The sequence below is a fragment of the Heteronotia binoei genome, chromosome 3 (assembly GCF_032191835.1).
Source record: "Heteronotia binoei isolate CCM8104 ecotype False Entrance Well chromosome 3, APGP_CSIRO_Hbin_v1, whole genome shotgun sequence".
NCBI classification, from domain to species: domain Eukaryota; kingdom Metazoa; phylum Chordata; class Lepidosauria; order Squamata; family Gekkonidae; genus Heteronotia; species Heteronotia binoei.
The window spans coordinates 54,100,930-54,125,346 of NC_083225.1; the positions used below are offsets into that span (position 1 = coordinate 54,100,930).

A 24,417-nucleotide genomic window follows, 5' to 3' on the forward strand; every position below is an offset into this window, starting at 1 on the left:
AGATGGCTTGCCATTCCAGTTTTGTCTGATGAAGTCTGCTTTAGAGCATACAAAAGCTTACATTGTGAATAAAACTTAGTTGGTCTTAAAGGTGCAACTTGTCTACTGCTTTGTTCTATTGCTTCAGACCAACAGGGCTACCCACTTGGATCTAACTCCTTTATTTAAATAGTTATACCTCAGTTTCCACCTCTTCGTAGGGATCCAGAACAGTTTGAAACATTACTCTTTCCCCTTCTGTCTTATCACCTCAACTCTGTTAGGCTAAAGAGTGACTGGCCCAAGTTCACCATGTGAGTTTTGTGGCAGAGTGGGGCTTTGAACCTGCGCTTTTCAGATCTTTGTCCAATATTTTAACCTTTATACCAGGTTGGTTTGTCAACAGGGTGGTATTTTTTTTAAAAAAAAACTGCCTATACTTTTTCATTTCATTGTTCCCCTCCTCCAGTTTGGAGTAGTCTGCCTGAGGAGTTCAGGAAGACTCCCCCTATCCTGGATTTTTGCAAACTAGGGTTGCCAGGGCTGGCTGACTCAGGAAATATCTGGGCACTTTGGGGTGGAGCCAGGAGACTTTGGGAGTAAAGCAAGGAGCAAGGTTGTGACCAGTGTGCCCTCTAAGCTGAGTCTGTGTGAGCTAGCTCACAGTTTTTTAGACTGACTCACACATAGCTCAGGAAAAATGACCCCAGAGCAAACTAATTTATGCAGTAACTTACAAAGTAGAATTTTTGCTCACAAGACTCCACAGCTTAGAGGGAGTATTGGTAGTGACAAGCATGACTGAACTCCAAAGAAAGTTCTGGCAATCTCATTTAAAGTGACTGCTCTCCTTTCAAAACCTTTCCTTCATTGGAAATAATTAGCAGAGTTGTACATTGGTAGTGCTGTATAAATAATAATGATGAATGAAGTATCTCTTCTTTTCGTGAAGTGAAATGATCATAACGTTAATACCTTCCCTTCCATAACACCTGAAATCAGCCTACTCAGGGAGTGGCAGAAGAAACAGGGCACATCCTCTATCTACCAGACTATTTGGGACTTTTCTTTTTTTTTCTTTTTTTCTTTTTTTATGAAAGAATTTGCTTTTATTTAAGATAAGAAAAACATTACATAGACAAGAAAAAGAAAAATGTAGACAAAAAGAAAAGAAAAAAAACAACATAAAGCACATAACACATAGCTTAGTCGAACACTAAGCCACAGACAAAATACATACATCCTCCTCCCATAATCAACAACCAAGCAACAAATACCCCACCAAACACACTGGGAGAGGGAGAGGTTTCGGTAAGATCAGAAATTATTCAGAAATTATTCAGTTGTAGTTTCACAATTGTTTCAACCATATTTGTGTAAAAACTTAATATCAAAATCTCAGCTTTTTAACTAAACCTTCTCATTAATCAAAAATTGTGTCGTGTTTCAATATAATTACTCCATATCAAATCCTTTACTTTTGACCCACTTATACACAGGATCCCATTCCTCCTGACACTTCTGCACATTTCCGTTTCTTAGTCTTGTAGACATTAAGTCCGCCTCAGCGGTTTCTAATAATTTGTTTATAAACTCATCTCTGTTTGGGGTTTTATCACCTTTCCAGTACTTGGCATATAATATTCTAGCAATTGTGATAATATACATTAACAATTTCAGCTTTGCTGTGGGCAATTTCTGCCTACAGATGTTTAAGAGATATAGTTCCGGCACATGGGTGACTTGTATTTCCAAGATTTTTTGAGTCCAAATATTAATTTGTATCCAATACTTTCTAGCTGACTTGCATTGCCACCATATATGGAATAGAGATCCTTTAACTTCTCGACATTTCCAGCACTTGTTGGAATATGTGGGATAAATTTTAGCCAATCTATTAGGTGTAAGATACCACCTATATACCATTTTACATAGATTTTCTTTAAGATCTGCCGGCCTTATCAGCTTTGAATTATGTTCCCATAATTTCTCCCATTCCTCTAGATCTATGCTATAGCCGAAATCTTTGAGCCAACGAATCCATGCTTCCTTCACCGCTTCATCACTCATCTTAATTTGGAGCAACCAGTCATTTGGGACTTTTCTAAAGTAAGCTGATGGTGCCTTCCAGACTGAGAATCAAGGTGAAAACAATAAACCTAGAGCAACAGACAAGATGGAGATAGCTAAGGGAATTTCTGCTTCAGTTCCAAACAAGGAAGGTTTTAAAAGGCAGCAGGATCTATTTGTGAGGGAGGACAAAGCTGCTGGCTAGCAGGTGGGGAAAAAATGGTTTAGTGTTGTGTGCTACAGTAAGTTTAAAGGAAAAAGGGTGAGTAGCCTTCTTGTAAAAACTAAGTGGCAATTGGTGTTGTTGGTTTACAGTTCAAGATAAAGGGGAGGGACGGTGGCTCAGTGGTAGAGCATCTGCTTGGGAAGCAGAAGGTCCCAGGTTCAATCCCTGGCATCTCCAAAAAAGGGTCCAGGCAAATAGGTGAGAAAAACCTCAGCTTGAGACCCTGGAGAGCCGCTGCCAGTCTGAGAAGACAATACTGACTTTGATGGACCGTGGGTCTGGTTCAGTATAAGGCAGCTTCATATGTTTCATATGGTATTATACTGAAAAGGCTATGGGTGTCTGTTGTTTGCTTTTTTAAAAATTTAAAGTGCCAAACAATTGTAAACAAAAATATAAATACTGCACCAAGAGCCCAAGATAAAGCTGATTTATTTATGACTGGCCAACCTGTAAAAAAAAAAACCAAGTGGTGTTTACCATGGTATGGTAATAAACATCATTTGTTTATATCTGTAGATCAAGTTATTCTTAATTGTGTAGAAACTGGTTGTACTTTAGTGGTTAGGGTGCTGAGTTCCAGTTCCTTTTTGGTTCATGAAACTTAATGGGGTAACTTGGCCTGATGGTTTTTCAACCTAATTTACCTCAGAATTGTTATGAGGGTAAAATGAACCACATAGTGTGGCTGGAGCTTTTTGAGGGGAAGGGGAGATAAATAGTAATTAAATTAAGATTTACCTGAATGTCTTGATAGTAAAATGCTACTGATGACAAAGTAATTTAACTCTGAATATTGAATCAGTTGTCCTTTGTTTAGATGACACTGTCCAATTTTCCCAGTCCTAGTTGCCAACTTCCAGGTAGGACCTGGAGATCTCCTAGAATTACAACTGGCTTCTAGACTATAGAGATCAGTTCTCCTGGATAAAATAGTTGGTTTGGACTGTAGAATCTATGATATTACAGAAAAAGAGATTGGATTTATATCCTCCCCTTCACTACCTAAAGGAGTCTCAGAGCAGTTTACGATCTCCTTTCCCTTCCCCTCCCCACAAGAGAAGAACAGCTCTGAGAGAGTTATGACTGACCCAAGGTCTCCCAGCAGTTGCATGTGGGGAATCAAACCCAGTTTTTCACAATAAGAGTCCACACACTTAACACTTAACCACTACACCTAACTGGCTCTCTGGTTGAGGTCTCACCCTGACCTTCCCAGGCTCCACCTGCAAATCTCCAGGAATTTTCAAGCTTGGAATCTGTAACCCTACAAAAGAAGACAGTTGAAAAAAAAATTAAGCATTTCCATTGGCTAGGAGACGATGACTGCAAATTCACTAACAGGGTAAAAACCCTCTACAGTGCTCCTCTCAGAGCCTTCACTTGTACCGGTGTGTTCTTCAACTCAAGAGACAAAGATTAACACGTGTAATGCGTGTGAAGTAGGAACTAATTATTTTGTTATGTTTCTAATGTAAAGACATTGTTCCACCTTGTAGATCTGTACAATCCTAGCTTTTTACATTCCCCTGGAATCACAACTACTGAATGGGCCAGGCCTTGACAAATTTTCTTTTGCTTTAGGAGCCAGATTCATTTTTCAGACTTGAGTACTAGGTATCTGAATGACATTTTCTAATTGTTGCTGCCACCAGACATATCCTTTTCAGTGGCTCTTGCAATTTTATTAACCCAATGAGAAAAAAGTTATAGTATATAAATCAAAATAAGAACAATACAAGTTCTCCTTACTACAAAAATCAACTGCAATGCTAATCCTAACCTCATATCTTCTCCCCAGTTCATCATAATTTCACTATTGCTTTCAAAAAAGACAGCATAGATAGCAATTGGTTAAGAAATTAATCATGTATAGGGTTGCCAATCCCCAGGTGGGGACAGGGGATCAGGGTCATCAGAAAGTGGGGGTGGGGAAGGAAAATGTCTACTAGGCACTCCATTATACTCTACAGAGATCGATTCCCATAGAGTATAATGGAGAACTGATCTGTGAGTATCTGGGGCTTTGGAGGGGGGGCTGTTGTTTTAGTTAGAGGCACCAAATTTTCCGCATAGCATCTGGTGCCTCTCCTCAAAGCACACCCAAGTTTCAAAAAGATTGGAGCAGGGGGTCCAATTCTATGAGCCCCCAAAGAAGGTGCTCCTGTCCTTCATTATTTCTAAATGGAGGGAAGACATTTAAAAGGTGTGTGGTCCCTTTAAATGTGATGGCCAGAACTTCCTTTGGAGTTCAATTATGCTTGGCACAACCTTGCTGCTGGCTCAGCCCCCAATGTCTCCTGGCTCCACCCCCAAAGTCCTCATATATTTCTTGACTTGGACATGGCAATTCTATTCTATGGCCAAGTGCAAAGTAATGCACATTGGAGCCAAGAATCCCAGCTGTAAATACAAGTTGATAGGGTGTGATCTGGCAGAGACTGACCAAGAGAGAGATCTTGGGGTCGTGGTAGATAACTCACTGAAAATGTCAAGACAGTGTGCGATTGTGATAAAAAAGGCCAACGCCATGCTGGGAATTATTAGGAAGGGAACTGAAAACAAATCAGCCAGTATCATAATGCCCCTGTATAAATTGATGGTGCGATCTCATTTGGAATACTGTGTGCAATTCTGGTCACCGCACCTCAAAAAGGATATTATAGCATTGGAAAAAGTGCAGAAAAAGGCAACTAAAATGATTAAAGGGTTGGAACACTTTCCCCATGAAGAAAGGTTAAAACGCTTGGGGCTCTTTAGCTTGGAAAAACGTCGACTGCGGGGTGACATGATAGAGGTTTACAAGATTATGCATGGGATGGAGAAGGTAGAGAAAGAAGTACTTTTCTCCCTTTCTCACAATACAAGAACTTGTGGGCATTCAATGAAATTGCTGAGCAGTCGGGTTAGAATGGATAAAAGGAGGTACTTCTTCACCCAAAGGGTGATTAACATGTGGAATTCACTGCCACATGAGGTGGTGGCGGCTACAAGCATAGCCAGCTTCAAGAGGGGGTTAGATAAAAATATGGAGCAGAGGTCCATCAGTGGCTATTAGCCACAGTGTGTGTGTGTGTGTGTATATATATATATATATATAAATTTTTGGCCACTGTGTGATACAGAGTGGGGTGTGGGGTGCCGCAGGGCTCGGTACTGGGTCCCATGCTCTTTAACTTGTTCATAAATGATTTAGAGTTGGGAGTGAGCAGTGAAGTGGCCAAGTTTGCGGATGACACTAAATTGTTCAGGGTGGTGAGAACCAGAGAGGATTGTGAGGAACTCCAAAGGGATCTGTTGAGGCTGGGTGAGTGGGCGTCAACGTGGCAGATGCGGTTCAATGTGGCCAAGTGCAAAGTAATGCACATTGGGGCTAAGAATCCCAGCTACAAATACAAGTTGATGGGGTGTGAACTGGCAGAGACTGATCAAGAGAGAGATCTTGGGGTCATGATAGATAACTCACTGAAAGTGTCAAGACAGTGTGCGTTTGCAATAAAAAAGGCCAATGCCATGCTGGGAATTATTAGGAAGGGAATTGAAAACAAATCAGCCAGTATCATAATGCCCCTGTATAAATCGATGGTGCGGTCTCATTTGGAGTACTGTGTGCAGTTCTGGTCGCCGCACCTCAAAAAGGATATTATAGCTTTAGAGAAGGTGCAGAGAAGGGCAACTAGAATGATTAAAGGGCTGGAGCACTTTCCCTATGAAGAAAGGTTGAAACGCTTGGGACTCTTTAGCTTGGAGAAACGTCGACTGCGGGGTGACATGATAGAGGTTTACAAGATAATGCATGGAATGGAGAAAGTAGAGAAAGAAGTACTTTTCTCCCTTTCTCACAATACAAGAACTCGTGGGCATTCGATGAAATTGCTGAGCAGACGGGTTAAGACGGATAAAAGGAAGTACTTCTTCACCCAAAGGGTGATTAACATGTGGAATTCACTGCCACAGGAGGTGGTGGCGGCCACAAGTATAGCCACCTTCAAGAGGGGTTTAGATAAAAATATGGAGCACAGGTCCATCAGTGGCTATTAGCCACAGTGTATGTGTGTATATAACATTTTTTGCCACTGTGTGACACAGAGTGTTGGACTTGATGGGCCGTTGGCCTGATCCAACATGGCTTCTCTTATGTTCTTATAGAGTGTTGGACTGGATGGGCCATTGGCCTGATCCAACATGGCTTCTCTTATGTTCTTATTTATGTATAAACAAACCAAGCAATGACAAGAATTTCATGAGTGTTATGGCATACACCAGAACAGAACGTATTCTGATGGAATATAATATGCTCTGTACTTTGTACTGCACACCAGTGGCTGGCAAGAGAAAGAAAAAGTAAAACAAGAACCTGGTGATTGGCATGATGTCACTTTGGTGTTTTCCCAGAGGTGATAGCTTGCTGTCACTGACAACCTTTTCCATGTCCTTGCCCCCACCCAGTCTCCCACTGGTTTCCAATCTTATTGGTCAGACCAGTAGTCCATCTAGTTTAGCTTCTTGTCTCACACAGTGGCCAATCAGTCTGTAGGAGAAGGTAACATTTTCACCATAGACCAGTAACATGATCGTATAATGATAACTTGTGTACCAGTCTACCATTGGAACACCTTACTAAATCATGTAATAAAGGGAGACTTTCCTCTCTATTCTCTGCAGGCATCAGAATGTCTGGACGTGGAAAGAAGCCTGCAAAGCCTGTTGCTTCCCGGAAAACCAGGTCTGCCAGAGCTGAACTGCAATTCCCAGTAGGCCGCATTGAGCGGTTCCTGAGACGAGGTCTGTATGCTGAAAGAGTAGGTAGAGGAGCTGCTGTGTTCCTGACAGCTGTGTTGGAGCATCTGACAGCTGAAGTACTGGAGCTCGCAGGAGAGGCTGCCTCAGAAAACAAGAAACAGAGAATTGGGCCACGACACATCTTGCTGGCTGTGAAGGGTGATCATGAACTTTGCAATTTGTTTGCAGGGGTGACCATTTCTGCAGGAGGTGTTTTGCCCAACATCCTTCCCCAACTTGTTCCTAAGAAAACTCTTCCAGGTGGACCTGATATATGACTGTGTGTGGCTTTTTGCTTTCTGAATGGCTGAAATTTGTTTACTTGCACTTGTAACTTATGCTCAATCACTTTAATGGGTTTTGTACTAATAAAACTCCTGGAATACACAACCTGGTCATAGCCTTTTTGCTATCAAGCAGCTGAATGTTGTCTTATTGAAATGGGGACTTTGTGGCATAGTAAACTTATTATTCATGCCTAATAACATCTATGCTTCAGTAGGTGGGATGAAGTTGTACCATTTTAACACCTTTCCCATCTACTACAGTGATAAAGCTGCATGATGCTGAGATGAAACTTCTGGGAGCTGGGAAGACTAAAGCAATCATGTTGTTCACTAGTGGGATATACAGCTTGTGGCCTCATTGTTAATGGCATGTTTGAAGCTAGAGAAGGAACCAAATGTAAGCATGCATAATTGGAGAAATAGAGCTGGGTGGCCAAGGAAGAAACCCACAGTTCAATGAGAAAAGCTTGTTAGATGATAAAGGACAAATCACATGTGACTTACTTAGCCAAAGCACAGATGTAGGAAACAAGGAGCTGTTGTTCTCATGTTTGATCACAGCCAAATGTGGTATGTTCTATTGTGTTAACATGTTTGCTGCAAAATCTTTGGTGACCCTATGACCAAATAACATTGGTCATAAAAATTGACCAGGGATCAATTTTTCCAGGGCCAAAAGAGACCCTGTGGGGAAGGCTGCCAACAGGCATGGAGAAAAATACCCTGCCACTTTAATGATGGGTTAATATGATGCTATTTACCAGGTGGTTTCATTTGTCTTCATACCATGAAAAGCTTCAGCTCCTCATTCCCAAACATCAAGCCTATATTAAAGGGAACAGGACATTGTTCTCCAGGTCCATTGGCAACCTGACTCATTCATCACGGGATTCAATGCACTCCAGTATTTTAAAATCCTGGAAATTTTGTGTTTGATCTAAGGACTTCAATAACAATAAATGAACTGCTCCACGCATATTTTTTGTATTAGTACATAGGGCTTTTTATGTAGGAAAAAACCAGCAGGAACTAATTGACATATTAAGCCACACTCCCTGACACCAAGCCAGCTAGAACTGCGTTCCTGTGCGTTCCTACTCAAAAAAGCCCTGTTAGTACATATACATACAGCCCCAAGATCCATGAGAATACATGGCTTTAAAAATAAGTGAATAACTTGACAAGTTGACCCTCCCATAACTTAGTTTTCAGCTTGTTTCATCCAAAGCAATTATCCTGTTCTCAGGGCAAATGTATTTTAAACTTTATCCAACTACAGACCAAGTTTGTGTTCAGCCAGAGTGTTATTGCTCAAAGATCCTGATCTTTGAAATCTCAGCAGAAGAGAATATATTTAATAGTTATGGGAGAGTGGAACCTAAGAAGAAAGGTTGAAGGATCTGGTTATGTTTAGTCTGAAGAGGAGATGACCGAGAGGTGATATGATCACCATCTTCAAGTCTTTGAAGAGCTGTTATTTAAAGGCTGGTGTGGAGTTGTTTCTGTTGCCCCAGAAGGTTGGACCAGAACCAATGGTTTGAAATTAAATCAGAAGAGTTTTTGACTAAAAATAAGGAAAACGTTCCTGACAGAAGGGTTCCTCAGTGGGACAGGCTTTGGCGGCAGATGGTGGGCTCTCCTTCCTTGAAGGATTTTAAACAGAGGCTAGATGGCCATCTGATGGAAATGCTGATCCTGTGACTTTAGGTGGAGATATTTGTGACTTTCCTGTATTGTGCAGGGTGATGGATTAGATGACCCTAGAGGTCCCTTCCAATGCTATGATTCTAAGTTCATTATAGTTGTGTCAATTTATATGGCTTTTGATACAGATATGAATAATGAGGCCAACTTCTGGTCACTTTAATTTTCCTACCAGTATAAATGAGATATGCACTCTTATCTAAGAGCAGGGCTTTTTTTGTAACAGGAACTCCTTTGCATATTAGACTACACATCTCTGATGTAGCCAATCCTCCTGGAGCTTACAGTAGGCCCTGTAGTAAAAGCCCTGTAAGTTCTTGGAGGATTGGCTACATCAGAGATGTGTAGTCTACTATGCAAAGGAGTTCCTGTTACAAAAAAAAGCCCTAAGAGACTAGATACTCTGCTCTGAGACCTCCAATCAAACCCCCCATTGTTACAGTCATGCATCATTATTATTTGACTACCCTAACATGACTGAAATTGAAATCCTAGAACTTGGCCCTCAGTGGACTCCCTGGCCTGTGTGGATCCATAGAGATCCCAGGGATCAATTTTTCCAAGGCCAAAAGAGACCCTTTGGGGAAGGCTACTTGCTGCTGGATAAGAAATAGTGAGGAACAGTAAAGAGAGCTATCTAAGTGCTACCATGAGATCTAGGCACCTCCTAGGAAGAGATGACATCTTCCCTCATTCACAATCCTGGAAAGAGACCATAATTACTTGCAAAGCCATGTGTATACTGACTGCAGTAGAATTTGCTTCCAAGTAAGGTTGCAAACCTAAAAATATTTACATCCTGATCCTTGGCGTGTTTGTTCAGAAGTGCATGAAACTTTTCTAAGAAAGTAAGTGTAGAGTCAGGGCTTTTGTTCCTGACTTCAAGCAGCAGCCTGACACAAGGAAATGGAACAGCTGAAGCTTGCCAATACCTGCTTAATTTCTGTGCATCAGAATCTTGTTCAAGACACTAGAATGGGGCCAGGAAAAAGAAGCAGGAATCCCAAGAATGATTTGGATAGAAGATGTATATTAGACATTGTAATCTACTGAAATACACAAAGGTGTGACAGAACCAGAATTACTTCCATAGCAATCACCATTACTGAGGACTGTCTTTGAGAGGATGCAGCTTCCATGTGGGGAAATGATGTGGCCAGCATTTAGCACTCTGTGTTATTCTTAAATGCAGAAGCTTTTACAGGCTGCCTTTTCAAAGACTGTTTCTTTGAGAGGTGGGATACTAGTAGAGACTTATGTCTGTTTTGTATACAAATATATAACTGGAACCTGGAGAAACAGGAAATATCCTGAAAGTGTTAAACAAGGCTGGTTCCTTTCAAAGAAGCAGCATACCCTTGAAATGCAGCTAGGTCCATTTTGGCCACCCTGCTGCAAACTCCAAGTATCAGTTTCTTTCACTGACTACATTCCAATTCCCAATACATCTTTCTACCACTCCTACCCAAGCAGATAAGGGGTCTTCAGTAGCCCCCAGTTATCAAGGCTGATTTAGGCAAGCCTCTTCTAATCACTAATATCCATAAAAGGAAGATTTGTGTTATTTTGTTTAGATATATTTACACCCTACTTTTCTCTACAAAACGACGTGCAACACTGACCTCCCATCCTCTGTTTTACACCAACACACACATCTATGAGGTAGATTAGCCTAAAATAACTGACAGGTGCAAAGTCATGCTTGGCAGAGTGGAGGGTTCATGCTTGAGTCTCCCAGATCTTATGTCATCTCTCTAATGGCTACACAAAAGCTTAAAGGTCATATTTTCCCTTTGTCATAGCAGCATACTTAAAATGGGGTATAGGGTAGGCAGCCTCCAGGTGGGGCCTGGCGCTCTCCCACTTTTACAGCAGATCTCCAGCAGGCAGAGATCAGCTCCCCTGGAGAAAATGGCTGCTTTGAGGGGTGGGCTGTATGGCATTGTACTATGCTGAGGCCCCTCCCCTCCATAAACCCCACCTTCTCCCAGATTCATTCCCCCAAGTCTCCAGGTATTTTCCAACACAGACCTGGCAACCCTAGGTATAAGTGTGCTCTGGATCAGGGTGTTATTAGAGCTTCCCTTTCCATACAGTTTTGGCAACATCTCACCTTCTGCTTCTTGCTATTTATATTTGATTTAGTAGAGTGACATAAAGGTAAATTGAATAGGATTAAAAGCAGGTTGGGATATATTTTCTTTGAAACATATGAGATTTAGCAAACAGTAGGCAGCTAACTTATTAAAGCAGTTTCTCAGCATCAACAATTGCCATGCAGAGATAGTGGTTGTGACTGAAGCTTCCCAGTTGATTTCAGGTGAAAGGAAGGCTCCTAATGAGCTTGCTACAATTGAGAAGTTTAAAAGATGTTCCCATGTTCTTGAAGGTGAGGCTGCTTTAGTTTATGCCTTGTTTCAGCACAATAGTTGTTTCCTCACAGAAAGCAAATTATCCACTGTTGAGACAGCAAAGAGCAGAAAGGAGGACTAAAAAAGAGGTACAGAAACAAAGAAGGCTTTGGAATATAGAAACTAAAGATTTTTCTAAAAATAGTCCTGTTAACAAAAAGCTATAGTTAATGTAACTTGTGGTGAAAGGGTGGTTTCTTGCTTTGTTCTAATGCTGATGTGTGGGTTACAAAGCCCTGTTTGGCCTACATGAAAATTCCAGAATAGTCAGGTAAGAGTTACGCTCAACCCAAAGGAAACCAAATAGAGAACAGGATTTTGAATTCCCCAGAGCATTTCATCAAGCTGCATGTTCACTAGAAAAACAAAAGGGGGGAAGAGGGAAAGATATTTCAGGTACCACTTTCAGTCTGTCATAATGAGAGAAAAGTGTCATAGAGCACTGACTGGACTAGGTAAAAAATTTCAAGGTATGGAAAATTTCAATCTCTCTTTAGCATGAAATGGAATGTGCAGGTCCCATGTAAAGCAGAAAGCAGGAGAAATGTGGTAACCCTCATATTAACCAAGTTGGAAATTAATTTTAAGGAATGTACTAAGTAAAGATTGAATAGAAACCCTTCACTCATGTGAATGCAAGTATTCCCCAGGAGCAAAGTCCTATTGCATGCTTATTTGAAAGGAGTAGGGTTGTAATGGAAGACATCCACCTTCATAAAAGCCTGTTGTTGAATTGCATTGCAACTATTAATATCTTCTATCCTTTGCAGAAACTGGAATGTCTGGGCATGGGAAAAAGACAGCAAAGTCAACAATTGCAGCAAAGCCTGCCCTTCCTTCACAGAAAACCAGGTCAGATAGAGCTGGTATCCAGTTCCCAGTGGGCCGTGTTCATCGGTTCTTGAGGCGGGGTCAGTATGCTGAACGAATAGGTGTGGGAGCTGCAGTCTACTTGTCGGCTGTGTTGGAATATCTGACTGCTGAGATATTGGAACTTGCAGGAAACGCTGCTTCTGAAAACAAGAAGCAACGAATTGGGCCACGACATCTTCAGCTGGCCGTGAGGACGGATGAGGAACTCAGCCGATTGTTTTCAGGTGTGACCATTGCTGAGGGAGGGGTTCTTCCCAATATACTTCCCCAGCTGCTTCGCAAGAAGTCTGAGTTGCCTAAAGAAGTGGCAGATGTTCAGTCACAGGAATTCTAAAACCTTCTGTCTGTCGTAGCTGTCTTACACAAATAGACACAAATGAAACAAGTAACAGTTGCAAGAACCCTCATTTTCAGTGATGAATACTCCACCAGCTTGTGTGTAAACTGTCTAATCTTTAATTCCCAATATGATTTTTAAAGCTGAAATAAAATTAAATTCTGTAACATACCAAGGTAGAATCATATTTTATTTAATTCATTTGTCAAATTAGGGTTGCCAGCTGTTCATCTAAAATGATAAGGTTCTGTATAGTACATGGCTGCTGTAAAATGGAACTAATTGAGAGGCAGTGTGGTGTAGTGGTTAAGAGCAATGGACTGTAATCTGGAGAGCTGGGTTTGATTCCCCCACTCCTCCACATAAAGCTTGCTGGGTGATCTTGAGCCTGTTCTCCTTTCAAGAGCACTTCATGGGTTCTGTCAAGAAGATCCTCACCTTCCCTTATACACTGTAGTGTTGGCAAGCATGCCTTAAGTCTCTGTACCTTCTCCTCTAGCAGGGCTACCAATTTACACTTGCTGAAAGTGTAATTTCTGCTACTCTCAAGTAAAAATTCAAACGTCCCACAGACGTTACATGTTACTATCAATATCTGAATCAGCAGTTATAGTCTTTAAAAAGGTAAAGGTAGTCCCCTGTGCAAGCACCAGTTGTTCCAACTCTGGGGTGAAGTTGCTTTCACGTTTTCACGGCAGACTTTTTACGAGGTGGTTTGCCATTGCCTTCCCCAGTCATCTACGCTTTCCCCCCAGCAAGCTGGGTACTCATTTTACTGACCTCAGAAGGATGGAAGGCTGAGTCAACCTGGAGCCGACTACCTGAACCAGCCTCCGCTGAGATTGAACTCAGGTCATTAGCAGAGAGCTCCGACTGCAGTACTGCAAGTTTTACCACTCTGTGCCACGGGTTACCATATTTGTTTATTTAGGTATTTATATCCAACTTTAATTCTCCATGGGCACCTGAAGCAGCTTATAGGACCATTCTCTTTTTCTCTGTTTTATTCTCACAACAACAATTTGATGAGCTAGGTTAAATGGACAGAGTGACTGGTCCAAGGGTACCCAGCAATCTTCATGACTTGAGTGGATATTCAAACCAGGGATTCCCACATCTCTGCCAAACACTCTGGCCCCTGAGCCACTATCATTAAATGTAGTGTGAGAGGCTTCTGGCACTGGAATCTGCCATTGGAGTACACTTAATCATGGTGACTTGTGTATGACTTCATTGCTAGAACATCTAATGGTAAAGATGTAAATGGATTGTTGGCATTTGAGGATGACTGTTCACGAAGCCAGCATCTTGTTGTTCAAAATGTTCTAAGCATAAAAAGGAATGTATATTTTTCAAAAACTTGCTTTTTTAAGTTTAAAGCCTCTGGAGCAAGAGTAGTTAGTGGGTAGATTCTAGACTAAATTGGTAGTTTCATTGATTCCTCCTTCCTACTTCAGACCTCCCAATTAACTTCATTCCGCATAATCCATTTCCCCCCCAGGAGCAATATTTCATGGAGCTAAGTGGGAGGAAGGTGGTGGGAGAGTTTAATTCTGACGCTGGATCCAACATATTGTTTATCATGGCTGAGCCCATACATCTTTAGATATTGCACTTCAGCAATCATTGTCAATAGAAGTTTATCCATACAGAAGGTCCAGTTGCAAGTTACTGCTGTTACAACACTACAGTGCAATAGTCACCAATGTGTGGATGCAGCCCATATTTAAATGTACATACATAACTGCTGTGAAGTCTCAACAGAGGCTGTGGCAACCCCAGCAAGGGGCTTTCAAAGCAAGTGAGAAGCAGAGGCGGTTTGCCATTGCCTTCCTCTTTAGCATCTGCCTTGGTGGTCTCCCATCCAAGTACAGACCCTGCTTAGCTTCTAAGATCTAGTTAGACTGGGCTATACCTTGCCACCTCCTTATTTTAAATATCTCCCCAAAGATCCCTTCAGAGAATAACAAATTGCAGTGGACACTCATTTGTTTTGGAAGATATAGCAGCACTTCTGTAGCAATATCTCATTGTTCCAAGAAGTCACAATGCAATGTTAGTGGGTACATGTAATTCTTCTCATATTGGATATGTCTGTTATGATAGTGAACACTAAATAGAATATGGCTGTGCTGTGTTGTCAATGGCATGGACTGGGAAGTACCTGGGACTTCACTAGGGGCACGTGGCACAACTCACATCTGTGTAACCATGTTAGTTATATTTTATATTGTTTTTATCATTAGAAAGTGAGCACTCTACATTGCCCCCTTAAGCAGAGGAACTTGCCAGTTCCTGTATAGTTTTACTGATTTAAAAACCAATTGGACTACATGGGATTGGCATGACCTCATTACAAAAATATCCTATGGTAAAGACATAAGCATATCACAGGCTTTTGAAAATGATTGTGGCTTAGTGAAAAACTCTTTCAAGTAAATGAGAACAACAAATCTGAATATACAGCAGTGCATGTGTGTAAGAAAGGATGTGAACCCACAAAGAAACAGTACAAACATGACTAATCGCTGCACATTTATTGTACGTAACTTCAAGTGTTTGAGAAGCATGTCTTTTTTAAAACACAGAATGGGTCATTCAGCTTTTCTTCATATAAACTGATAGGGCAAGGAGGCTAGCCAATGAATTTCATCTTCCATTGCATTCTGAAAGAAAATACATTTTAAAATGGCTTTTGTATCCAAAGACTCTCATCAATCCATGATTAGTCACTTGCTCAATTCTTCCTTTCCCCTCCCATGTGTCCAATGCTAAAAAAAGAAAAGATTTCTCTCCCACTCCACTCAGCAGCATTCCTTCAGGTACATGCATAAGGACGACTATCTGTACCTGCTGGTCTACACCAGAGAGGGACTAGATCCTATCCTTTTTAAAATACACCTCTGTTCTCAGAGATTTAACCAAAATGCTGGCCTGAAGCCTAAAGACCTTTCCTACAACTTCTGTGGCAGTCGGCAGAAGAGCTGCTTAGAGCAGAGGAAGATAGCTTAGCCTAGAATAACTTCTTCCAGCCTAAGGTAAGATACATACCTCCCTATGGTTCTTTGTAACATCAGACATAAATCTTTGCCTAAAGGGGTGTCTAGTTAAGAAAACAAACAGTCTACACAAAACAAGAAGCAAATATGGTATAAACTTCTAGGGACAAGACAAAGTGACAAGATCTTAAGGGACCTCAGTGGAGTACAATGCCATAGCGTCCACCATCCAAAGCATACATTTTTTCCCAGAGGGACTGACCTCTGTAGTCTGGAGACAAGCTGTAACTCCAAGGACCCCCCCCCCCGCTCTAGGCCTCACCTAGAGGCTGACATCACTAAAAGATAACCCCAACTACAGAGAAAAGGCAGTATGTTGGATAAGCAGTCTGGAAAGAGTTGTAGAAGTCGCATCAATAGATAGGCCTGGAATAATATAGCAATATGAGGAATGCCTTAACATAAGAACATAAGAGAAGCCATGTTGGATCAGGCCAATGGCCCATCCAGTCCAACACTCTGTGTAACACAGTGACCAAAAAATTTATATATATATATATATATATATATATATATATATATATATATATATATATATATATATATATATATATATATATATATATATATATATATATATATATATATATATACACACACACACACACACACACACACATACACACATATATATATATACACACTGTGGCTAATAGCCACTGATGGACCTCTGCTCCATATTTTTATCTAACCCCCTCTTGAAGCTGGCTATGCTTGTAGCTGCTACCACCTCCTGTGGCAGTGAATTCCACATGTTAATCACCCTTTGGGTGAAGAAGTACCTCCTTTTATCCATTCTAACCCGACTGCTCAGCAATTTCATTGAATGCCCACGAGTTCTTGTATTGTGAGAAAGGGAGAAAAGTACTTCTTTCTCTACCTTCTCCATCCCATGCATCATCTTGTAAACCTCTATCATGTCACCCCGCAGTCGATGTTTCTCCAACCTAAAGAGCCCCAAGCGTTTTAACCTTTCTTCATAGGAAAAGTGTTTCAAACCTTTAATCATTTTTGTTGCCCTTTTCTGGACTTTTTCCAATGCTATAATATCCTTTTTGAGGTGCGGTGACCAGAATTGCACACAGTATTCCAAATGAGACCACACCATCAATTTATACAGGGGCATTATGATACTGGCTGATTTGTTTTCAGTTCCCTTCCTAATAATTCCCAGCATGGCGATGGCCTTTTTTATTGCAATCGCACACTGTCTTGACGTTTTCAGTGAGTTATCTACCACGACCCCAAGATCTCTCTCTTGGTCAGTCTCTGCCAGTTCACACCCCATCAACTTGTATTTGTAGCTGGGATTCTTGGTCCCAATGTGCATTACTTTGCACTTGGCCACACTGAACCTCATCTGCCAGTTGACACCCACTCACCCAGCCTCAACAGATCCCTTTGGAGTTCCTCACAATCCTCTCTGGTTCTCACCACCCTGAACAATTTAGTGTCATCTGTAAACTTGGCCACTTCACTGCTTACTTTCAACTCCAAATCATTTATGAACAAGTTAAAGAGCATGGGACCCAGTACTGAGCCCTGCGGCACTCCACTGCTTACTGTCCTCCACTGCAAAGACTGCCCATTTATACTCCCTCTCTGCTTCCTATTAATTAGCCAGTTTTTGATCCACAAGAGGACCTGTCCTTTTACTCCATGACTCTCGAGCTTACTAAGGAGCCTTTGATGAGGAACTTTATCAAAAGCTTTCTGGAAGTCAAGGTAAACAATATCTATCGGGTCTCCTTTGTCCACATGTTTGTTCACCCCCTCAAAGATATGTAACAGGTTAGCGAAGCAAGATTTTCCTTACAGAACCCATGCTGAGTCTTCCTCAATAACTCATGTTCATCAATGTGCCTACTCATTCTGTCCTTGATAATGGTTTCTACCAACTTTCCCGGTATTGAAGTCAGACTGACTGGCCTGTAGTTTCCCGGATCTCCTCTGGAACCCTTTTTAAAGATGGGGGTGACATTTGCTACCTTCCAGTCCTCAGGAACGGAGGCAGATTTCAATGAAAGATTACATATTTTTGTCAGAAGATCCACAAGTTCAACTTTGAGTTCTTTCAGAACTCTTGGATGTATGCCATCCGGACCGGGTGACTTATTAGTTTTTAATTCGTCTATCAATTGTAGAACCTCCTCTCTTGTCACCTCAATCTGACTCAGGTCTTTCAACAGCCCTTCCAATATAAGTGGTTCTGGAGCAGGCAAACACTTCTCATCTTCCACAGTGAAGATGGAGGCAAAAAATGCATTCAGCTTCTCAGCCATTTCCCTGTCCTCCTTCAGTAATGCTTTTACCCCTTGGTCATCCAAGAGCCCCACTGCCTCCCTGGCTGGTTTCCTGCTTCTAATATATTTGAAGAAATTATAATTTCTTCAACTATAACTGAAGAAAGCCTTATAAATGTGACTGCTCTTCAGAAAGTTCTTGACTGTTCTCTAGAGCTCCCTCTATCTGCATGGAACTGCTTCAAGGCAGCTGATATTATGAGAACCCCACAGGAGTTCCTATTTACATTTGTTAGAACTAGCTTCAAACATTATAAAACGCAAAACAATGTAATGCCAAAAGCTCCTCTTTAATGCTGAGGTCTTTTCTCCTTCTATCCCAGCCATTATAGTTATAGAAAACTGAGTTATCTAGTGTAGATTATATTAGATTAGGACTTGATCTGGATTAGAATATGAAATATGCACATGTCACAAGGCTGGGGCTGCATGTGGAGTTCATTTGCTAGATAGATAATTCCCCATTGGATGATCAGCACTGTAAAACTGGATGCAGCTGATACAGGATTATGGTATGGAAACAGCCTATAGGACTTAACCCAGGCCTTTTGTCCTCAGTTCATTTGTTCAGTTTTAAGGGTCCTGGAATGGAGAAGTATTATGTAACTGTGTACATGTAGCAGCATTGGTGCGTACTACAACCTTACTCATATTAATCATTGTGAGGACTCTATGTCTTTATTTATTTAGTATTTTATTGTATTTTACACTATTTATTGTGATTATGTATTAGTCTTTCTATGCCAATAAAGTTATTTGGACTGGACTGGATATTAGTCTTATGAACTGAATCTTTTTACCAGTTCTGAGCCTGGTCTCTGGAGAGAGCAGCTTATAAATTTAATAAACAAGCAAATACGTAAATGGGTGGTGCAGATCCTAGAGCAGGGGTGACCAAACTGCAGCTCGGGAGCCACATATGGCTCTTCCACACATTTTTTGCAGCTCTCAAAGCCTCCACTGCCCAGCTTGGAGAAGGCATTTTTCTCTTTTAAATCACTTCTCCAAGCTAAACCAGCCAGTGGCTTGGAGAATACATTTAAAGTTAAAGTTGCTTTATTTCCACTTCTCCCCCTCTATTTTGCTTCCTTCTCTCAAACATCTGACATTCATGTCTTGCAGCTCTCAAACATTTGACATTTATTCTATGTGGCTCTTATGTTAAGCAGTGGCCACCACTGAAGGTCAGAGCAGATGATCAGAGTCATGGCTAAAGTAGCAGTCTGCTTCTTCTAATACTGATTTCTAATACGTGAGTAGTTAATAAACATTACATGTTATACTGCATTCATAAAGAATTTGACACACATATACAGGACAAAACATCTATAGTTACCAAACTCCAGATGGAGTCTGGAGATCTCCCACTATTACAGCAGACCTCCAGGCAATGAAGATCAGTTTCCCTGGCGAAAATGGCTGTTTTGGAGGGTGAAGTCTATGGCCTTGTATGCTGCTGAAGTCCCTCCCCAAACTCTGCCCTCCCCAGGCTCCACCCCCCAGAATCTCCAGATTTTTCCCAACCCAGAGCTGACAGCCTTGCAAAATATCCATTAACTTCAGAGAGCAGGCAGCTTGCCACTGATAAATTATGTGGTAGACAGTGTTCCCTCTAAGCTAATTTTGTGTGAGCTAACTCACAGATTTTTAGCCTCCAGCTCACACATTTTTGTCTTAGCTCAGAAAAGATGACCCCAGAGCCCACTAAGTTATAGAGTATCTCATAAAGTAGAATTTTTGCTCACAAGACTCTGCAGTTTAGAGGGAACATTGGGGCATAAAAATACAGCTGTTGTAAAAATTACCTGTTGAATGGCCTAGACTCCTCCACCATCCACCATCCTTCCATTTCGAGGCTATAAAGATAATATGCCAATAAAAATGTTTTATAAAAATACAAGAAATAGCTATATGTTGGTGCCCACTATACTGCAGAAATGATTACTAGAAATTTATAGATTTTGCCTTTGTCAGTACCTGCAGATACTTTTATTGTGCATTCTAACTTAAAGGAATGGAAATGAAGAGCATTTGATCCACAACTAGGACAACTACTGAGCAACCAACTGGTGTGAGCCTGTTTTACCATGCTGGATGCATTTCACTTCCTTTCAGGGGCAATTTCATACTAAACTAAATGTTCCTATTAAATTACCCAGCGCAGGCTCAGAGCCCAGATTCTTGTTGAGAGCAAAGGGAGACAGAAGTCAGGGGAGGCGTTATTGGGGGTTAAGGGTAAATGGAAAAGAATTGATTTGAATAAATATTAGTATAAATATATGTATATGTACACACACACGGCTTTTGTTGTAGAAAAAGCCCAGCAGGAACTCATTTACATATTAGGCCACACCCCTGATGCCAAGCCAGCCAGAACTACGTTCCTGTGCATTTCTGCTTTAAAAAAAAAAAAGCAGACCAGTAAAACATAAACAAGGGGTTATATCCTATCAGCTATTCTACGTCATCCCATTTTATTCCCCTCCTCTCTGTAGCTGCCCATCCTGAACAACACTTGCCCAGGTATATCCCATGACCCCTGGGCTGGTCTTTCTGGCAGTCTGAAGAGCACCCTCCCTCTTCAGCCAGCAGAATACCTGGTAGGATCCAACTTATTTTATTTGCTTTATATCAATAGGCAAAATTATGTATGATTTAATTGTAGGCTGTATGCCTTTTTCTTCTTTAAAGTTATAGAAAAACCATATACCCTGAAAAGAAAAAAGGGTCGTCCCAAGCCATCCAAATGATTCTGTAAAATAAAATAAGCAAAGAAGAGTTAACAAAATGTATCTGAAGATATGACGTACTTTGATACAGATCAGCAGCTCTTCTTTTAAGCTGTGAGTCACCCTGGAGCAGCAAGGTACCTGGAGAATGCTGAGAGTTCCAGGGAGAAAAAAGATCTAGGTGGAGACACTTTCCTTGCAGCTGAAAAGGGTTATTGGTGCAGACACCAAAACAACTACCGTATGTAACTTGCAGAGCAGCAAAGAAAATAGGAAGCTAAATGGCAGATTTGGGCACAGTGCATAAGGTGCTCTGCCCTTTTCTCAGGAAAACTGTGGATTAGTGCTCCAGTCCTAAAGTTTCTTGTACTTGCAGCAGTGGGTTGCACAATACATGTAGCTTTGTGGAAGAATTTTGCGGGCCTAGTTGGGGAGCACTGAAAGTAAAAGAAATTCAGAATGGTGTCTGATGTTGAGAATACCCAGTGTTTTTCCCCAGACATATTTCCAGTAATCCTTCTAGAATTCAAAGGTTTATTTCTGTTGCATGCAAATGCTTAGATACTGTGCTGTTTCAATAAACAAATACTGATCAAGAAAAGGCAGTACCCCCCATCCAAGGAGGGGCCAACAATCATGCAAATGTCAGAGAATGAAAATCAGAATCCATTGGTTCATTCCAGATGACTATTTTATTTATTTCATTTATAACATGCCTTTCATCTGGAGACTCAAATGGATTACAAAATATAAAATCTGCAAGAATTTGTTTGACTTTCCAAATAGCCATAGAAGCATATTTTCTTCTTTATTTGTTTAGCCAGGGACCAAGTTTTTGAAATGATTGCCATCTGTATTTTTAATTAGTAAATTCATATGTTTGTTTTACATTTTAGTTAGATGTTTTAGAATGTATGTAATTGTTTTATCCTTGATGTGACCCTCCCTGAGCCTGTTTGGGAAGGGTGGGATAGAAATGTGGAATAAAAAAATAAAAAGTCAGGGTGATTGGCAGTTTATGAGATAATTTTTAGGAACTATCTGAGACATCAACAATTTCTCTCCAAATGACAGACCAAAATGCCTTGACAGTACATCGTTTATTTAAAAACATGTATCCCACCTTTTTTGAGACTGTTGAAACCAGCTATCACTAGTTTGAAAGTTAAAATTACAAACAGAACAGCAGAAATCCAGATTTGCTAACCCCCAAATCAGCACAAACCCAGCCAAGAAAAAGCAGTTTGCCTTTTAACCTCTAGCTCAAATCCCCCTTGAAAAAAGGAACACTTTAGAAATTCACTGGAATGACAGAAGGAAGGGGAAGAAATCCTGTTCTTGGGATATACATAGACTGCTAATAGATGGTAAAGAACTAGAAAAAGCCATTAAAATGGTAAGCATGGGGAATGGGAGTAAAGCTTCAGTGTCCCAGAGTTATCAGCCACAGGGAACAGAAAGACCCCCAAGACCCAGGATCCCAAAGAGCTATTATGTATAGAGCAATAAAACTTCAGCTCCTTCCTTCCACCTTCTAATAGAAGCCAAGCAGGAATAAGAACATAAGAACATAACAGAAGTCATGTTGGATCAGGCCAATGGCCCATCCAGTCCAACACTCTGTGTAACACAGTGGCCAAACATTTTTTTTAGATAGATAGATAGATAGATAGATAGATAGATAGATAGATAGATAGATAGATAGATAGATAGATAGATAGATAGATAGATAGATGATAGATAGACAGACAGACACACACACACACACACACACACACACACACTGTGGCTAATAGCCACTGATGGACCTCTGCTCCATATTTTTATCTAACCCCCTCTTGAAGCTGGCTATGCTTGTAGCTGCTACCACCTCCTGTGGCAGTGAATTCCACATGTTAATCACCCTTTGGGTGAAGAAGTACCTCCTTTTATCCGTTCTAACCTGACTGCTCAGCAATTTCATTGAATGCCCACGAGTTCTTGTATTGTGAGAAAGGGAGAAAAGTACTTCTTTCTCCCTTCTCCATCCCATGCATCATCTTGTAAACCTCTATCATGTCACCCCGCAGTCGACGTTTCTCCAAGCTAAAAAGCCCCAAGCGTTTTAACCTTTCTTCATAGGGAAAGTATTCCAAACCTTTAATCATTCTAGTTGCCCTTTTCTGGGCTTTTTCCAATGCTATAATATCCTTTTTGAGGTGCGGTGACCAGAATTGCACACAGTATTCCAAATGAGACCGCACCATCGATTTATACAGGGGCATTATGATACTGGCTGATTTGTTTTCAATTCCCTTCCTAATAATTACCAGCATGGCGTTGGCCTTATTTATAATGTTGCTGGACTCTGATGTGAATAGGAAGGGGGAGCAATGAAGAATTTATGTCAGTGGGATACCTCAACACCTGCTGGACTGTTGTGTGAGAAAAAGTGAACTCTAGAAAGTCTGTACTCTCAAAGATGTGAAAGGAAGAACACTATCACCAGCCAGGTACCTGCTAAAGTAAGGCTTTAAAAAATTATAGTCTTTTTTTCATAAACCTACTTGAGAATCATTTGATGGAAAGGTGACACACAGCTTTAAAGGACCACTAATTGTTGATTTCAGGTGTTTCAAGAGCTCTTCACAGAACAGCAAAGTAGATGTTATTGAAAACATCTTGGTGGAACATTAAAAAGTTTGGCCAGGAATGGATGACCATGACAAGCCTCCTTATACTAAAATTCCTTTAGTGCGGACAGCCAACAAACCTTTGAGAAAGGAGAGCAAGATCTTGGTAAAAGTTACATAAGGAGAGAGAATCACTCTGAATGTTTTATATAGGGCACAAGGGAAGCCATACATTGTTTAAATAAACAAATATCCCAACTTTTTCCCTGTTCATTTCCTTTCTCTTTCAAGTCCACCTGTTTCCTGCTCTCCTTTCCTCACTCCATGAAACAGGAATTCTTTGTAATTAATGTAGAGGAATATTACAGTTAGAATTTTTCTTAGAACATTCTAAAAAGGAATTATTGGGGAGATTAGTAAAGTTGAAAAATTAATATCATTCCAAGAATACTTGTTTCTAAATAATAGGTGAATCTTACTTGGAGGCCAATAATTCAAGAAATAACATATGAATTGGATTATAAATTTTTGCCAAGGTTATCTTTATTGAAATTTTGCAGATCTGTAACCATGATTGCGCCTTGACTTGGATAACCCAGGCTAGCCCAGTCTTGCTAGATCTTGGAAGCTAAGTAGAGTTGGCCCTGGTTCATATTTGGATGGGAGACCACCAAGGAAGTCCAGAGGTGTGAAGTGGGATAGGCAAAGACAAACCAGCTGAGAATGGCTCTTTCCTTGAAAACCCCACAGAGTCACCTATAAATCAGCTGTGACTTAATGGCAACCCCCACACATAAAACCCAACAATGATTCCGATGAATGTTACATATTATTGGATTTTTATCCATGTGGAGGGGCAAACCATGTTCTACTGAGGCATTTTGACCTATCATTTGGAGAAAGTTCCTAAAGATTAAATAGCTTCAGGTAGTCATATCCATCTGTAATAGTAGATCAAAATACCTGAATAATTAAACTTTGACTCACAAAAGCTGATATGTTGGGAAAAAAATGTTGGTTTCTAAGGTTCTGCTGGAATCAAATT

At 40.8% G+C, this 24,417-nt stretch overlaps 3 protein-coding genes across 5 annotated transcripts in view; 2 read left to right on the forward strand and 1 right to left on the reverse strand.

Moving 5' to 3' along the window:
* Window positions 1-7,444, forward strand: part of LOC132568223 (late histone H2A.2.2-like) — a 69,723-nt gene extending 62,279 nt beyond the window's left edge. The window contains exon 2 of the mRNA XM_060233821.1: window positions 6,940-7,444. Coding sequence (XP_060089804.1) covers window positions 6,949-7,335 — 387 coding nt within the window. The 5' untranslated portion in view covers window positions 6,940-6,948 and the 3' untranslated portion in view covers window positions 7,336-7,444. The remainder of the gene's footprint in view (window positions 1-6,939) is intronic.
* Window positions 7,445-11,070: 3,626 nt separating this feature from the next.
* On the forward strand, window positions 11,071-12,840 carry LOC132568225 (histone H2A-beta, sperm-like). 3 transcript variants are annotated; one of them, XR_009555176.1, is made up of 2 exons: window positions 11,071-11,208; window positions 12,230-12,840. XR_009555176.1 is itself a non-coding variant. In XM_060233824.1 (2 exons), exon 2 carries the CDS (start codon window positions 12,238-12,240, stop codon window positions 12,664-12,666), a length of 429 nt encoding a protein of 142 aa, XP_060089807.1. In that variant the 5' UTR covers window positions 11,324-11,437; window positions 12,230-12,237; the 3' UTR covers window positions 12,667-12,840. The 3 variants fall into 3 exon arrangements, 1 of the variants encoding a protein (XP_060089807.1); XR_009555175.1 differs by having other exon boundaries at window positions 11,100-11,548; XM_060233824.1 differs by lacking the exon at window positions 11,071-11,208 and adding an exon at window positions 11,324-11,437.
* A 2,351-nt stretch (window positions 12,841-15,191) lies between these two features.
* Window positions 15,192-24,417, reverse strand: part of NMS (neuromedin S) — a 35,444-nt gene continuing 26,218 nt past the window's right edge. The window contains exons 10-12 of the mRNA XM_060233825.1: window positions 20,742-20,783; window positions 19,837-19,887; window positions 15,192-15,335 (exon numbers count right to left, since the gene is read on the reverse strand). Of these exons, the coding sequence (XP_060089808.1) occupies window positions 19,849-19,887; window positions 20,742-20,783 (81 nt within the window). The 3' untranslated portion in view covers window positions 15,192-15,335; window positions 19,837-19,848. The remainder of the gene's footprint in view (window positions 15,336-19,836; window positions 19,888-20,741; window positions 20,784-24,417) is intronic.

Coding starts and splice junctions, on each gene's coding strand:
- LOC132568225 (XM_060233824.1), top strand. CDS start 12,238: ATGTCTGGGCATGGGAAAAAGACAGCAAAGTCAACAATTGCAGCAAAG.